Source organism: Gymnodraco acuticeps, unplaced genomic scaffold (genome assembly GCF_902827175.1).
Source record: "Gymnodraco acuticeps unplaced genomic scaffold, fGymAcu1.1, whole genome shotgun sequence".
In the NCBI taxonomy this organism is placed as follows: domain Eukaryota; kingdom Metazoa; phylum Chordata; class Actinopteri; order Perciformes; family Bathydraconidae; genus Gymnodraco; species Gymnodraco acuticeps.
Genome location: NW_022990238.1, coordinates 10,718,409 through 10,735,784, shown reverse-complemented (window position 1 = coordinate 10,735,784; position 17,376 = coordinate 10,718,409). Strand labels below are relative to the sequence as shown.

Sequence of the window (17,376 nt, the reverse complement as noted above, 5' to 3'; positions counted from 1 at the left end):
TGGAATAGCTTCTAGGCCAGGGGTCACCAACCTTTTTTAGGATGAGAGCGACTTTCAAAAGATAAAACAAGTCGTGAGCTACTTTTACTCCTCTGTTTTTTGTTTTTTGCAGTGTATATATTTAGCACATTTTAACATTATTATATGCTTACCTTTAACCTTTGTGTGCTGTTTGGGTCTCTGGGACCCATTTTCAGTGTTTACTAAAAGAACATGTATGCAATTTAATTATTTTAACCTGCTTTATTTGGGGGTGGACCTCACATCCTCTAGGGGGGTCCGGGGGCATACAACCCCGGGAAGATTTGTTTTTAAATGTTGAAGTTAAAGGTGGGGTAGGTAATTTTGGAGAAACCGGCTCGAGTGCGCTAGAATTTGAAAATACACAACCGGAACAAATCTGCCACTTCCTTACAGAGCCCCTCCTCCAACACACACGAACGCGCACATGACCAATGAGGGCACGAGATAAGTTTGTGCACAGATGGAAGGCTGACAGGCAGGTAGGCCATCCAGTTATTTTAGCCGGGCCAGCTAAAATGATTGGTCGTGCTTTTTACAGCGCCACAGCTTCCACAGATGACGTTTTTTTATGTATTTATCATCAAAGCATTTAATATATTCATTGCTATCGGGATGTTAAGAGCATTCCATGGAATATAACAAAATGTGTTTCTGAAATAAATTACATACCCCACCTTTAACTACAAATGAGTATATTATAGATATATTACCTAGAGTTATTAACAGTTAGTATTTAGTATAGAAGCTGAACACAGACTTTTCTTGCATATTAACTACCAAATATGTTGAAGGAGTACATGCAGTATGCTTTTAGTGTGTAGTATAAATTGGGACACAGATCAGGCTTCTTTTAATACATAAGTGGTTACAAACGAGAATAGTTTTGCCTGGTTTCAATGCCGTCAATAGGTTAATCTAGTTCTGTATTTAATTTAAAAGAAAGCTTCAGTGCTGTTTAGACAAGACTCATAGCGCCGAGCTCTGTGGCGCCGAGTACAATTGTGTGCTCCACATGTGGAGCCACACACACTGGTGTGTGTCCGTCCATGTGTGATCATCTCAGGGTGCAATAAAGAGCAGGCAATAATGTAAATAATTATTAAAAAGTTTCAATTCAGAATCAAGGCATCGTCTGATCGGCTCTTCTGATTGACCTTTACAGAGACCACAAATCCAAGTCTTGACAACTAATACCAAGTGTTGACCCTTGGTGGGCAATCAATTGTTGCACCAAACCTGATCAAAACTTCAGTAAAGCCAACATAACATGTAATAAAAGGCGAGACATGCACAACACAAAAGATTACAAATATTAGCATTATTATTTAATCATCGCTGAGTGTACTTTTGCCCAGGAACCATTACCACTTAAGCAACAAATTGCACTACAGAACATTAATAAGAGAGAAAAAAACTAGACAGCACAGAAAAATGATAAAACCAAAGATAATGTCAAAGAATGGCAGCAGGGCCAAATGAGGGAACAATAAATAAAAGATAAGCTTGCAATAAGGTTATGAACGGTTGATATCACTCTCCCTGTAATGCTAATGTATACTGAAATAATACAGGCTTTTGTTGCGACAGTATTACCACCAACTATCATAAATCAAAACTTGACTGTCACTTTTTTACCCTCCCTGCTCCAGGAGAGTAATGTGGTTCCTGCAGAAGGGAGGAAGACTGGACTGAAAATTGCCGTCAGATAAGAATAGGAACTACTGTAGAATAAGAGTTTGGATTAGAATTACAATTCATGAACTCGACTGGGGGGTTATTACGTTTGCATGGAAAGCTCACTTCCTGAGGCCTTGGCCAACATGCAGCTTTTTTCGCACTTTGGCAGAGCAGCAGGAAGGGCAAATAGGCTCATGAGTGATTCAGCATGGAGAGAAAAAAGTGGTGATGTGACGATATTTAGTTGAAAGAGCAGAGCAGGTGGATTGAGAGTGAAAGAGACAGCCGAGTGCGAGGAGGAGACGGAGCCGGTGGTGGAGGAGTCTGGGAGAGAGTCCAACATCGGAACAACAGAGTGGGCTGCTGTTTGATTCGATTTCACCCTTTTCATTTCCTTCCCTTTCACCAGTAACAGCCAACAGTGCAATCTTGTTTCAGGTGCTCTGTAACCTGAAGCCTGCAAAACACAGCCGCCCCCCGCATTAACACCAATCAAATTTAACGATTCTGGTTCGGATTAGATGAAGCTGTCAACAATTTTAATGAGTTTCCTATAGGGCCTGTCAAAAATGGAACGCAACAAGGAACTGATTTAGGAAATGCAACCGGTTATACTTCTCAAGGAGGATGCTTTGGATCTCAGTGTCAAACACCTCACATCTCCTCTCCAGTCCAGCCTGTTCTATGCACTTAAAAAAAAGTTTTATTTATGTCATTGATCCTCTGTTATTATTTCAGAAGCAAGTCCCTAACTTTTCTCTTTCTGTTTCCCTCCCCTTCCCTATTTTGTCCTTCATAATCTCAACAGCAACAGCAACAGCAACAGCCCAACTACTGGAGCTTTAAGGTCAGTGCTGCTTGTCTTACTGTCCCTGTGTGTTCGTCATCTTCGTGTGTGTGTGTGTGTGTGTGTGTGTGTGTGTGTGTGTGTGTGTGTGTGTGTGTGTGTGTGTGTGTGGTGTGTGTGTGTGTGTGTGTGTGTGTGTGTGTGTGTGTGTGTGTGTGTGTGTGTGTGTGTGTGTGTGTGTGTGTGTGTGTGTGTGTGTGTGTGTGTGTGTGTGTGTGTGTGTGTGTGTGTGTGTGTGTGTGTGTGTGTGTGTGGCTGGATTATGTCAGACTCCTCGGGCAGCACCAGTCTATCTCCTTAGTTCTCTGGCTTCTGCGACACCCAGATCACTTGACATCTCTCGGCTCTTTGGGCAGTGTGAGAGTGTGTAGTGGCAGAGGTGTCAGGGGTGGCGACAGCTTAAACTTCTCCAGCTCCATTTAATCTGCAGAAGGAGATTCTCTCAGGATTTATGATCCCTCAGGCAGCTGGCATTAATGGCTAGAAGCCATGTGACCCTTCTGAAGTATTACTCACACTGACTGAGACATTAAGTAGACATTTCAGACATGCCGCTGAGGCATGACTGAAATAATACTTTGACATTAGCACAGAGGCTTGAGACATGGCTGGGCGGCTGAATGTGTTTTGTTCACAGGTTGCAAAGAGGCAATAAGTGCTAAATGAACTGGAGAAGGCCAGCGTCAAGATGTATAGAAAGTGTTTATCTATTTAAAGAGTTGAACCAATTTTGTAGCTTGTGTGTTTTTTTAATGTGCAGGCAAGGAGGCGTCCTATCTAAACAGAAAGTTAAAGAACGTTTAATGTGCGTGAGAGAAGAGCCTAAGGCTTCTCTGCGGTGTAGTCTTCCCTGAATCCCTGCTTACAATATCATTTGGACAGGTTGGAAATGTCACTGAATATCAATGTCCTTTGCCCTGACCTATATGGAAGGCTGAGCAATATATAACTCACTTACACAAGTACTACAACCTCAAGCAAGAGTGATAGAAATAGAATTTAGAGCCCCGGCCATCAGATAAATCCAAAACCAGAGGATTTCAACTCTGCAGGACTTTCAAGTGGTGGTTTGCAAAAGCTCTCTGGATGTTTTTGTAAAAGATTTGTCAAACATTACACAGACACATGCTCATGTTTGTTGATAAAGAATAACATTTGTAAGTAAGTGTGTCTAGCACTACTGAAAACTTTGAAAACGTTGAACAGGAAAGATCTGTAACTACGGACAACTTTCATTATGGATTATATCAACAGATTAGTTTATCTTTTGGTTCACAACGACTAAATAGTAAATGCGTGCTAATCATAATTTGTATTTTCCATGTAACCAGCCATAGAGAAAGACATTTGTTTGAGAATGAGTTGAAAGCAGAGGGAAAAAACCGTACACACCAGAGAATGATTAAAACATTTTCTTTCCTGTAGTGTGTTATACATGTTTTTGTGCATGTAAATGGGCTGCATAAAGTATAAATAGCATACATTGGAAATACTCAAGGAAAGTACCAGTACAGAAACATTGTACTTAAGTACAGTACTTGACTATATGTACTGTGACTATTCACCACTTTGCAGGTGTTGGATATGGAATAATGCACAGTTAAACTGGGATACAAAAGAGAGGACATTTTACGACATGTTGGTGCCTGCTGTGTTTTCAAGCTACTTGTCTATCAGAAAAAGAAAATCACTTCCTGCAATCTCAGCCATCATCTCCTCTCTCAAAGATAACGACATTCTGCTCCCTTTTCTTCTGAGCAAACCGTTTAATATCGCTGCGTAATTTACAGCACTTTATCAAAGCGATTGGTTCCCTGCATTGACGACTCCAGGTATATAAGAGAATGGAGTTTAGGGGGGTTGTCCAGGCAGAAGATTAAGGTTAGAGATGGATTGATTTTAGTCAGCCGTTTTCTTCCTCCATTTTCTAAAAGTAATGGGTGTGAACTTTGTTGTGAACGAAAAGCCAGCTTATAGTTGGACGGAGACAAAGCAGGCTCAAAATCTTGAACTGCAGAAAGTGACAGCACAATCATGTCACCTGGATGAAGCTTTGACCTCTGTCACTAGAGACTGAAGCAGAGGAAGATCTGTTGACGTGGAGCAGCTCAGCAAGAATCAGAATTGAGCTTTGGGAGTGGACAGATGATTGACAAGAGACACAAAAAAAGATTGGAGGGAGACGTACAACCTGAAGCAAGCTTTTCAGAAAGAGGAAAATATCATTAGAAGAATTTTCATAAAGAAATAATGGAAGAGAAGAGATGTGGTTAGGCGTGAGGTTTGTGATATTCACCATTTCACACCTCAAGTTTTCAAAACTATACTCAAAAGCCAAACACTTCATTGTCATTTCACACACATCGAGTCTGTTGCTGACATTTCTGGTTGATGTATATTGTCTCCTCGCTCAACTCCATCAGAATGTCAAACCACTTGAGAGGGAAATGACTACATTCAGGGAAAAGATCAGAGAGAATTGGCTAGCAGCAGCGGCAGCAATTGTGTGGTCAGCCTCCCTCTGGACTCCAACACTTTCACATGTGGTAACGCCTACCAAACCACAGCCTAGATAGTTACAGACTGGCTAGTGTGCTTTTATTCATTTATGCAATTGTGCTGGATGTATTTGCAAGAAAGATACATGATGTACTGAATGCTGAAATCTCTCATCTTAAATAAGCCTTATCTTTGGCTGAGCATGCACTGCCCATTTCTATTGTATTGTATAATGATTATACTTATACTTTACATTATGCTATTTCCCACAACATATATCAATCTGCCATTTTTAATGGGTAGAACCTGCAACTTTAATGCTTAATGCACTGCATGGATGATTCTAAAGAATTACAAATAAATTAATATTTTCATTCCAAAAAATAAAAACAACACCCTCAATCGGTTTTGTCCGATAAAAAGAAGAAAATTCAGACGATTCATTTCTCAACAATGGTTACGTAACTAACAAAAGAAAGACAGCATTACTTTCAAATGATTTTACCATGAGCGGAAATTAAGAAAAAACATTGGAGATGGCTGGAAGAGACAGACAATATGGTGTGTTTCGTTGTCTGCTCTGCATCAAGTTCAATTTTATTTGACAACAAACTTAAATAACAGGCTAACCACAGTTCATACCAGCACAATTAAAGAATTTATAGAGGTGAACAATTCAGGGTTTAAACGTAGCTTAATTCCAATTGAGTGCTGCCTGGCATCAACACTGTTTCCTCACAGTGTGTTAAGCATCTTTAAAGCTGATTCTCTTCTTATTTGTTTGCACTTTTTAACCAAAAACTCTTCCAGTGCCACTTGACCTTAAAACAGAGCGTCCCTGTGTGGGTGTGTACGTGTTAATGCGAGACAGGAAAAAACATGGCGGAGGTCGAATTGAGTTTAATGCAGTTTGTAGCCTAAGGTCTGCCGTCAGACCTCTGTGTCCCGATTTCCCCCATTCACTTCTGTTCTGAGTAAGATCATCATGTTCCCTACTTGTTCCTCTCCTCTGCCGTGCCCTTAGAATAGTTTAGAGTTCTCAACAATAATTGAGTGCTGTTGAAAAAGTCACTCTAAAAGAAAAGGTTGAGGGGGGAAGGGGCAAGAGGGCAGCGGTAGAGAGATGATTGTAGGGGAAAATAAGAAGGAGGTGGAACCAGTTTCCCTCGTATCAGGCTGTGAACATGGTCATGTATAACACTGGCTTGTCTAGCAGGACCAGATGGTGCCTTCACATATAATATTTACAATGTTAAATTCCTACATGGAGAGATTTTCCGTTTTCATATCACATAAACCACCAATATGGACGCCAATGTACGTAGTTACTAGGCAAGCTGACTAGGAGCAACAGATTTGGTGAGATCACACACATTCATACATCGGTTTCATTGTCTTTTTTAACAGCTTATTTATAGAAGAGGGTATAACATTGCACATTCACTGTTTTTAGCTGGTTCAGAAATATAAAACTTTAGTACGCAAACATGGTGAGACTCGAGCTCCATCATGCAGCAAATTCTCAACTCCCTCTGCCTTTTCTTAGAAAACTCCAGCTAGGTTATTTAAATTCCCGAAACACGGAGATTTTGAAACAGAGTTCCCCTTTTAGCCATACAGAGAAAATAATTACCATATACTCCCTGAAGAAAACTCCTTTGACATGTTTTACACATGGTGGGGCTTTCTGCCAATCCCGTTAATACTGGAAACTGGTATTGCATTTTATGCCAAATATATCTCTGTGTGTGACTTCCCCTGAGAAATAGTGTTGGGCTCGGGTAGCTGGTTTCTCTACAGATGCCGTTCCAGGTAGACAAAATACTTGTAATTTGAGTCCAACAAATTATAAAATATTTTATCAACCGGCTGTTTTTTGTAATTATTGAGAAGTGATATGTAGCCGACTGACAAAGGCCAAGATTAGCCTCTTAGCAACTAAATTCATTTGGAGTTTAGTCGCTCCAACCTGTTTACCTATTTTGTGATTTAGACTGGTAACTTCCTGTAGTTGAAAAGCACAAAAATGTAACAAAGCTCAGTTTCGCATATATTTTTACGGTGCCAGGCTAGCTGTTTCCACTTGCTTTTGGTCGTTGTGCTATGCAAAGCTTAACAACTGTCAACTTTAGCTTCATATTAACTAAAGAACTACCATAGGCTTCATAAAATAAGTGTGCCATAAGCAGAGTGGAAAGCAGGAATGCAAAGATACTTTGTTTCATAGAAAGGAAGACGAGATAAAATGCTATTGGACACTAACCTTACTATGTGTAGTACTGTATCTCACCCCCTTATATATTATATTGCACTGTAGCTGGCCAGAATATGACACAGTGATGCAGCGTATGTGCTTCTCCTCTGTGTTGTTGTTCAGTGTGGTCACATTCTAGATAAATGAGCCCATTAGAAAACACGGTGGGGGTTATCTGTCAGCATCAGCGTCCTCTGCGTGCTCAGACACTGTCTGCCACCACTATCACTGGACACCACTATCATTCTGTGTGTGGGTGTGTGTGTGACTGAATTATGTATGGTAGCAACAGAAGGAATCTTACATTTAAAAAAAGATAGCTCTGCTTTTTAGTCATGATATGGGGTTTGTAACTTCCCTTGTAAACACAAGTGATACATGGCAGTAACTTTAAAAAGCAAATAACAGGTGATAATAATAGTTAAATGTCATACTGTAACAGCTCATTCACTTTAATGTAGTAAAGCAAAAAATAATGTATATCTATTAATGAAACAAATCATCAAAAATCATTTCAAATGTACGGAGCCCCTAAAGGGACATGAAAAAAAAAAAAAAGTCAGGATGATGGGTTAGTATCTCGTGCTCACGAGAAACTAACCCGTTATGCCGACTTTTTTGCTTTTTTTGACAAAGTTACCGGTGCGCCAAGGAGGAAGTGGAGCGCACAGGAGACAACCATTTCATTGCAGACTGTTATGTTTACGTGGGGAAATGACAGTACATACATTATTTGAGATATATTTCGTACTAAGACTTCATTTTAAGGACATTTCGACCAGGGGTGTGTGGTCACTCCAGGAGGCAACGGGACGTGTAACTCAGAGAAGAGCAGCACCAGCGCTCAAAGAGCTTTTACGCACTGCCTACACTGTGTTTACCTTCATCCGAACAGCTAAATAGTGACCGCAGGCTGTTACGTTTTAACCACACTCACCTCTACACAAACACAGTCACACACACACACACACACACACACACACACACACACACAAACACAGTCACAGTCACACACACACACACACACACACACACACACACACACACACACACACACACCACACACACACACACACACACACACACACACACACACACACACTCTCTGTTCATTCGTTTTATGAAGGAGATGTCCGGTCACCAGGGTGCATGATGGGCGGACTGGGACTAAAAATCAGCCCGGGAATCTCACCCAGCCCACGTAAACTGTCAACAGTGGGGGGGGGGGGGGGGGGGGGGATAGTGAACTGTCAACCGGGGGGAGCCTCACTGCGGGGAAACGGTGGACCTAGTGGCCCTGATTGGAGTGGCCCGATTGGAGTGGGCCGAGTGGCCCGACCGGCCCACTTCGGTACCGGCCCATCGGATTTGTCCCGATGGCCAGTCCGCCACTGGCTCTGTGTGTATGTGTTATGAGTGTTTTTTTTCCCTTTAAAACAGCTGTGGGCAGCAGGTAGCCTACCCTGAGAGTCACGGACATTAATTCATAGATCAAAGCAGACTGGTTTACAGACTCTCCTGTTTTGCCAATCCGGTGCTTAAACAAATAGCTCTACACCCCTGGCCGAAATGTCCTTAAAATTAAGTCTGAGTTCGAAATATATCTCAAATAATGTATGCACTGTCATTTCCCCACATAAACATAACAGTCTGCAATTAAATGGTTGTCTCCTGTGTGCTCCACTTCCTCCTTGGCGCACCGGTAACTTTCTCAAAACTTTCATGTCCCTTTAGGGGCTCCGTACAAATGGGGTAAATTGTCGACACATGTATTTAATACGACATCATTTATCGAAAATATAATGGAAAATAATACATACTTTATTAAATTATAAAAAACCAGGATACAATTTAATACATAGAAGGCATAGCATAACATGAGAAATAAAGTTACAAATTACTACTATTATTTAAATAATGCGCATATAGCACCACAGCTAAATCAGAAAGTATTTCAACTTTGCGTTATTTAAAAATGAATCACTTTCGGAATTTGGCTGTTGGTTACAACCATGGTTACAACAAATCATTGCATTTGAAAATGTCTACTGTGAAATTGAGATGGAAAATGTCTTTACTTTTGAATAAATATTTTTAAAAAATGTAAATAAAGGTAATCCCTAGCTGTTGTATTGTGTCTTGTTTTACAGCCCAAGTCAAAAACATGTTGTGAAGCTTCTAACAGACTGTCAAGTTAATTAAATAATCAAATCAAATCAAATCAAGTTTTATTTATATAGCACATTTATAAACGATTTTTGGTCGAGCCAAAGTGCTGTACATAAAATTAAAATAGCCTACAGTAGAGACACTTTACAGCAAATACAACAGCACAGATTGTTCAGAATATCAGTATGAGAAAAACGACACCCTCTATCCTTCCATTAATACATTAATGGAAGCCACAGTGAATCCATGCTACACATTGGGGAAGAAAAAATAAATCCTTGAAAGTGGGGAGAGCAGTTGTGTTCATGGCATGGTGAAAGGATGAGGGAACCAGCACAGCTACTGTACTGTGGCTAAAGATGTGTCTGCTCCTGCCATCCAAACAAGCATCACAGAGCATTGTGGGAGCTCATTACAGCCGCCCCTGAGCTGCAGGAAACGCTACAGCGGTGGAGGATCAGGGAGCCAGTTCAGTGAGCTCAGCCCTGCTGCACTAACAGTCTTTCAGGGAGAAGATACTGGGCAGAGTCCTGCAGGATAAACCAATAGTGACAGCCTGGGATTTGCATCCGCTTCTCCTCCCCTCCCACAAGTCCTTATTAGAGTCCCTAACAGCACAGGGGAAAGAGTTTGGATGCTGTACACATTTCGAGGAAACATGACATAACTTATGCTGAGCTGGAGCACAGTTTCCAGCTTAATTTCGCCACCATAGGTGATTCATAAAGGCTGATTCCCTGGAGTGCTGTGCCATTTGAGAACAACTATATTGTGCTTTTCTGCTGCGGCATTCAACTGATGACGGATACTGTGACGCCGGTAATTGTTAGTGAATGGCTGGCAGCTAAAACATTGTCAAGGTCTCATTAATCTTGTTACGTGGTTGATTGTGTAGTGTCTCATTGTGTGCTCACTGTCACTTTTTCCGGTTGGTCTTACTTCATTGGCCCTGTCTAATCCATTCTCTCCGCCTTGATTTGACCTCTTAGTTAATGAGTGTGTGTTTCCTTGTGCTTTGTCTTCCTGCAGAGCCGCAGCCCAAGGCATTCCCAGTCTACCCAGTCTGGGCTTGCCGACCAGGCCGCCAAGCTCTCCTTCGCCTCAGCTGAGTCCCTGGAGACCATGTCAGAAGCTGACATCCCCGTCGGGTTTAACAGGATGAACCGTTTCCGCCAGAGCCTGCCGCTGTCCCGCTCTGCCAGTCAGAATAAGCTACGATCTCCAGGTTAAGATTTAAAGCACTGCTCTGTCACCACAAGCTGGCCGGACTCCAGGCAGATTTACAGCTGTCTGTTTACCTGGTCAGGCTGGTGATGTGCAGCGCCACGCTTACACAGAACGGGAAAAGTGTCTTACTCTCATCTCAATTACCGTTACAGTTTACTCTAATTGCTCTGCTACAGAAGACTGGAGAGTAGTGAGTGCTCACATAACATAACTTTCTGAATGGTTAATTAACTTATAACGAGCTGATCTATTTAAGTATAGACACAAATACTCTTAATATATGCACGATGAACTAACAAGCAAGTGTGTAGGTGTACAATTAGAAAGAATGGTTTATTATAAAAAACCCTGACATTTTCCGAGAATGTTTTCCAGTTTAGATTGCTAGTGTTGTGTATTTGACTGTAAGACTGCCTGCCTGTATTAATCACAGCAGGTTTACTACAAAAGGGCCTTGGCAGTGTATTACTGTGAGGCTTGTCCAGATCAAGGAGTGGTGTTGCATCAGGTATTGTGAGAAAAAAAACGATCTATAAAACTAAATTACAATTGACTGACGAGGGCTATATTCAATGAGGAGATCACAGAAGAGCGAAGCTGCCTCTCTCTCCTCTCCGTGTCTCATTACTAACCACTTTGTTTTCTTCTCTCCCCAACTCCTCTGAAATATACTCACCTATTCTGCTTGACTTTTAATCACTGTTCTTTCTTTGCTTTGCTTGTTGTTTTTGTTTGTCCCCCGGGTGTATGCAGATGAATTTGCAGGTTAGTCAGGCGTCATCTTTAACACAAACAAATCTAAGGTTTCAGCATTTGACCAAGTATTCCATGAAGCGGGGTTATTTTGCCATTTGATTATAGGAAGTAAAAGTTTTATATGAAAGATATTAGTTGTAAAAAGTCAACTTGCCTTTATCAAATATGCACCTTAGCTGTGAATTCTAACGCAGCTACCCACACAGTCCTATTCTCACGTTCAGAAAGGGATGATTCATGCTGAAATCTGATAATAAAAATCATTCTTCAGCATCTTGTATATTTGAAGGCAGAACATTTGTATAATTATTGACTGCAATATATCCATCAAAATGCCATAAAAAAAAAAGCGATTAGTTATTCTTTCCATCAACAGAAGCCATCCCCTTCTCACTCAACCGTCACTCTCTTTTAGGCGTGCTGTTCCTACAGTACGGGGATGAGACGCGTCGGGTTCACATCACCCACGAGCTGAGCAGCCTGGACACGCTGCACGCCCTCATCGTGCACATGTTCCCTCAGAAGTTGACGGCAGGAATGCTGAAGTCGTCCAACACGGCCATCTTGATCAAGGACGAGGCACGCAACGTCTTCTACGAGCTGGAGGACGTCCGAGACATCCAGGACCGCAGCATCATCAAGATTTACCGCAAAGAGCCCATCTACGCTTCCTACCCGGCTGCACCTCACCTGGCTAACGGAGACCTGAGGGTGAGGAGACGGGGGCTGGGGAGTGGGGAGGTGACGGGGTTAACGGTTTTATTCAAAGGAAGAATGCCATCTGATATCTTGCTAGTCTGATGTCAGGGAGAACCTCTATTATGCCGTGCCTCTACATGAAAAGCAGCAGTGTGCTTCTTTGGCTAGGCGGTTTTTGTATACTTTAAAGGTACCTTTGACTGTTACGGTGTATAAGTTAGTAATTTAACAGGAATTCCTCCTGGAAATGTACTTTCTTATCTTCAAGTAGGCCATCTGTTGCTGTGCAGACACCAGAGAACAATGTTCCTCTGTGAAATGAGCATATTTCAACATTCCATGTTATTTCTGCTTCAGTGAATATCAAGGAAGCCTGAGGGAGACCGTTTTTTTAATTATTTTATACAAAACCATGCTTACCAACTGCATAGATTCACCCAATGCTGAGAATACAACCGCTATTAACCATGCAAACAGCAGTTTGTATGTATATTGTGTTTGCATGTATTGTGCTGTATGTTTTAAGTATTGGTGTACGCTTACAGTACATGCTTGTTTATGCATGTGTATACAAAGAAAAGCAAAGATATGTAGTGAGAAAGCTGCGCAGCACGCAATAAAATGTGAATCTACATCTATACATATAAAAAACCCTAACAAGGGATAATTTGTTGTAACACATTTAATTTGGCAAAACCATTATCAAAGTAACCCAGCATCTTTCACAGTGCATGAAAGATGATTGTTTTCTCCATTTATCGTTTGATCATTTAAATATCCCAAAACAGTACTAAATGTCCATTCAAGTTTCTCACCGCCTAAGGACTTTAAATGTTTTGTTGTGTCTTTCCAAAGCCCAAAATATATTACATTAAAAAAGATATTAATCATACAAAGGCAGTCACCACTGTCAATGTTGCATGAAAATGTACTTGACAATGAATCAATTATCAAATTAGTCAACTAATTGTGTAGAATTATTTCATGGTAAGTGTGAGGTGAACGGTTAATTTATTCTTTGTAACTTGAGGCTGCATCTTAACAAGCATGTTGCCATGTATTTGCTCTTGTGCACGTCGTGCCTGGTGGTGTCTTGTAGAGCAAATAGAGGCTTTGCGCTGTGCCTTAATCTATTTGTTTGTTTAGGTTGTCTCCATACAGATTGTGCAAACCAGAACACCTCATATACTGTAGCTTTGTAAATATACAGAATGTGTATATATATATTTGTCCCTAGACATAACAGCTCAACAGCACAAATTCCTTTGTCACGCTCCAGCATTTCCTGTGTATTACATGGTGCCGCTTGACAAGGTTGGTTAGGATGCTGAGAAGGAAATGAGAACAAGAAAACAGCAATGGGAAAGCAACAAATGTAGTAATGTGACAAGGGAAAACTGAATATATGTGAAATTAGGAAAATCCCTACATTAGAAAAGCACAGGCAGAGGTGGGTTTCGACATATTATGATGCTCTACAAAGAAAAGCAGGTCGAGAAAAAGAATAGCTAAGAGGACATATATATTTTCTGTTATTCAGTTCTGTATGAATTAAGTTGTTGAGTGTCCTGCATCCTGTCACTACAACTACATGGAATACATATTAATGATTTGTTTTAGCATATTATCTGCTTGTAATAATATACTAGTAACCCTATAACCTGTGAAGACAAGAAGCAAAGAGACATTTTGGAATATGCATGTGCTGGACAACATTTATATTCTCTAATTTGGCAAATCTAAAACAACATAACAAACAACACACAACATTTGGTCTCTTGAGAACCATCTTCTCTTGGGATGTACAGAATTTAACAGCTGATTTATTGTCTATCAGATCTCAGTTGTTGTTATGTCAAACTGCCTCATGGGACACATCTCATCTGTATTTCTCCATGGTAACCCGCATCCCTGCTTGTTCATTTCAGAGGGATATGGTGTACTCCTCTCGCGACTCCTCCCCAACTCGCCGCCTCAACACCCTTCCATCCTCTACGTCCTCCAGCTCTCCGTCCCGCTCACGGCTCTCTTACAGCGGTAGCCGTCCTCCATCCTTCACGGGATCCCAGCATGAACAGCCCCGACACCCCCACCATGCCCCGGCCGGTCACGGTCCAAACGCAGGTCTGTCTCCATCGCCCAGCGCCATCCTGGAGCGCCGCGATGTCAAGCCTGATGAGGAAGTCTCTGCAAAGAATATGGCTCTGATGAAGAACGAGAGCCTGTATGCAGATCCCTACAGCCTGATGCACGAGGGCCGCCTCAGCATCGCCTCCACCCAGTCCCTCGCTGCCATCGGAGACCCCTTTAGCTTCCCTGTAACCAGTGGCCTGTACCGCCGTGGCTCTGTGCGCTCCCTAAGCACCTACTCAGCTGCTGCCGACCTGGAGGACTCCCTCTACAAGCCTGGAGGCTCACTCTACTCCGACACCTACTCCTCAGCCACACTGGGCATGGGATTTCGAATGCCGCCATCATCCCCGCAGAAAATCCCCGACATGCAGATGAGGGACAGGGACTCGTATTCCAACCCGCCCAGCAGAGCCTCACCTGTCAGGCAGAGCTTCCGCAAGGACTCTGCCTCTTCCTCTGTGTTTATAGAGAGCCCCAAGTCCAGGCCCAGCTCTGGTTCAGAGCCTCTGTGTCTGACAGCCGGGCCCGGGGAGGGCGGCAGGGCCACGCCTGGATTTGGTTCCCTGTCTGGACAGGACCTTGAAACCAGCAGGTCAGTACTGTCTGAGTGGAGAATTTAATGAAGGTGCTTTATTGTTTAAAGTAGGTTTTGAACATTTGTTTTTATAATCAGCTTCTAAGGGAAATGAATAATCATCTGTAAAAATGAAATAAGAGCACTCTGGTTGTTTTGCATGAACAGTTTCTGTATTTGTGTTTTTTTATGTTGGTTTAAACTGGCTTCACGGAATTCTAGTGAGGGGAATCAGAAGATGATTCAATATTATTATAGTTGATTTTCTCTTAGACTTTAATTTAGAATTTCTTTGGTTACAAGCAGATATTTACATGTACTTACAAAGCTGTATTGCTTACTCTACTGAACTGTGTGTTACATATTATCACAGCCAAACAAATGTTTTTATAATTTAACCCTGTGTTCACCTGCCTTTGAGCTTTTGGTGATTTGGCATTTTCTGCAATATTTATTTTCAAATCCCAGATCAACACTCACTATTTAAGAACTACTTTTAATGTATGATAGATATTGCATGTTGTATACTTTAAGGGTTCTGATTTATATGATCATTGTAACTGCTGAAAACGTGTCTTTGAGTACCATGAAAAGCACACTATAAATGAAATTGTATTACTACCATTTTCCTTTTCAGGGATCAGCGTCTGGAGCGCATGGAGGCGATGGAGAAGCAGATAGCCAGCCTCACTGGCCTGGTCCAGAGCGTGCTGACCAGAGCACCAGACAGTGACAGCACGTAAGACTCCCATTACACCCCATTAACCCTTTAAATCTCGCAGCGTTATCGACGACAACGGTGGCAGGCTGTTATCAGAGCCATTATCAGCATTAGTTTGTGTGAGCACAACACAAGCACAGAGCACTAAACATTAGCTACAGGGCACAGTGCAATTGATTTTTGCATTGATACGTAGAAATGTGTAAGATAGCTTTTAAGTTGATTTGGAGTTCCTCGTATTTAAGGAATATTGTTATAACTTCAGCCTCATGAACACTTCAGGGGCTCATTAACAAGAGGATAGCTTGTTAATGTAGTCTGATAGTGTCCAGGAGTAGTGCTGTTAGCGTTAGCACTGTAATTGCCTTGCCCTGTGGCCGTTAATCCTCAGATGCGGCCTGCTGCGTCTCTGCATGATGGCGGGCTGCCCTCCAGACCAAGGGACGGAGTTCTCACGGCCCTTACCTTTTTCTTCCAGCGAGAAGACCGACACCAACAGCGACGGCTCCGCCACCGAACGTGAGTACCCAGCCGTTACTCACCAGCCCTTTTTGTTACTAACACAGTAATGCCTTATTTACATTTTTGGGACAATTTATTTTCCACACTTTAAAGAGGCTAAAGGACACAAAGAAGAATTTATGGTGACCTGAATGTAGTTTAGGACAAATGAATTCAAATTTGACAAAGCTCTCACAAGGGGATTCACAATGGAAACTAACGCTTTGTTTAGAGTTGTGGATTTGGTTATTTAAAGCATGCTTTTCATACTTGTAGTTCAAACCGAGGATTTGTTGTTGTTCTCATATTCAGTCGGATGAAAGCAAATCTCAATTTATCCAATTTTGCCCAGTATAAAGCTTTTAGCCTACTTCAAAAGCTATCTCTGTACTTGATGGAGATATATTTATTTGTATGTATCGGTGTATTTTTGTAAATATCAGACACATATTTTTCAGCATTTAATTTTTAAGTACTGATAGAAATCTTTTTCCAACAGGTGTAGCCCATACAGGCCGAATCATATCTGACTTAAATCATTTCTTTTATTCTACGCATTTCTCTCTTTCTTTCTCACATGTCCATAACTCAGTAGCTCGGTTTTGGCATAAACAAAGCTTTTCTTTGACCAGACTTTCACATGGCCAGTAAATATGAAATGAGACTACCCCGTCCCTCTTTGTCTCTCGAGCACCCTCTCATTTATTCCAAGGTAACTGGCTCACTCTTTTTATATTCCAGCTGGACGGCTAAAGAAGAAAGGTAGTTGTCATCTCCTTCTCTATCGCCCTTTTCTTTTCCACCTATCAGACATTCTCATGGCTCTCTGCTCTCTGTATGGGTGTGTGGTGTTGCTGGGTAGCTGGCAGTGTCTATCCTCACGTTTTCCTCCTGGCTGGTTTCCCTGAGAGCGGAACCCCCTCGTCCTGTCTCTGTCTCTACTTTTTAATTTCTGCTTGGTTTTTTCCTTTGGGAATTTCAGAAGGTTGTCTTTGTCAGAGACTATGCTCTCCTTTTTAAATGTGTATATGTGTGTTCAGGAAGCATACATGTGTGAGAGAATAGCTGGAGAGTCAATGGCCATATTCACAAAGCCCTGTGTCAAGATAAGAGCATGGTTATCCCCCTGTGTGTCACTACTGAAAAGACTAATTGCTCTTCCATATGGGCTACTAATAGCATGAGCTCACATTTCTCCCAGTGGGCTATTAGAGTTTTGTGAATATGGCACTTTTTTAAAGTTCACACACTGTATATGCTCCAGTTTGTGCAAATGTTTCTATTATGTACGTTTC

At 41.7% G+C, this 17,376-nt stretch overlaps 1 protein-coding gene across 9 annotated transcripts in view; it reads left to right on the top strand.

Annotated features, from left to right (window-relative positions):
* si:ch211-278a6.1 (SRC kinase signaling inhibitor 1) overlaps window positions 1-17,376 on the top strand; it is a 117,603-nt gene that overhangs the window by 77,321 nt on the left and 22,906 nt on the right. For 6 of the 9 annotated variants that reach the window (XM_034220421.1, XM_034220428.1, XM_034220425.1 and 3 more), the window contains exons 4-11: window positions 2,510-2,548; window positions 10,500-10,695; window positions 11,451-11,462; window positions 11,869-12,164; window positions 14,081-14,877; window positions 15,497-15,598; window positions 15,972-16,099; window positions 16,823-16,843. In XM_034220421.1, coding sequence (XP_034076312.1) covers window positions 2,510-2,548; window positions 10,500-10,695; window positions 11,451-11,462; window positions 11,869-12,164; window positions 14,081-14,877; window positions 15,497-15,598; window positions 15,972-16,099; window positions 16,823-16,843 — 1,591 coding nt within the window. The remainder of the gene's footprint in view (window positions 1-2,509; window positions 2,549-10,499; window positions 10,696-11,450; window positions 11,463-11,868; window positions 12,165-14,080; window positions 14,878-15,496; window positions 15,599-15,971; window positions 16,100-16,822; window positions 16,844-17,376) is intronic. The other 3 variants (XM_034220423.1, XM_034220424.1, XM_034220422.1) reach the window with 3 other exon arrangements.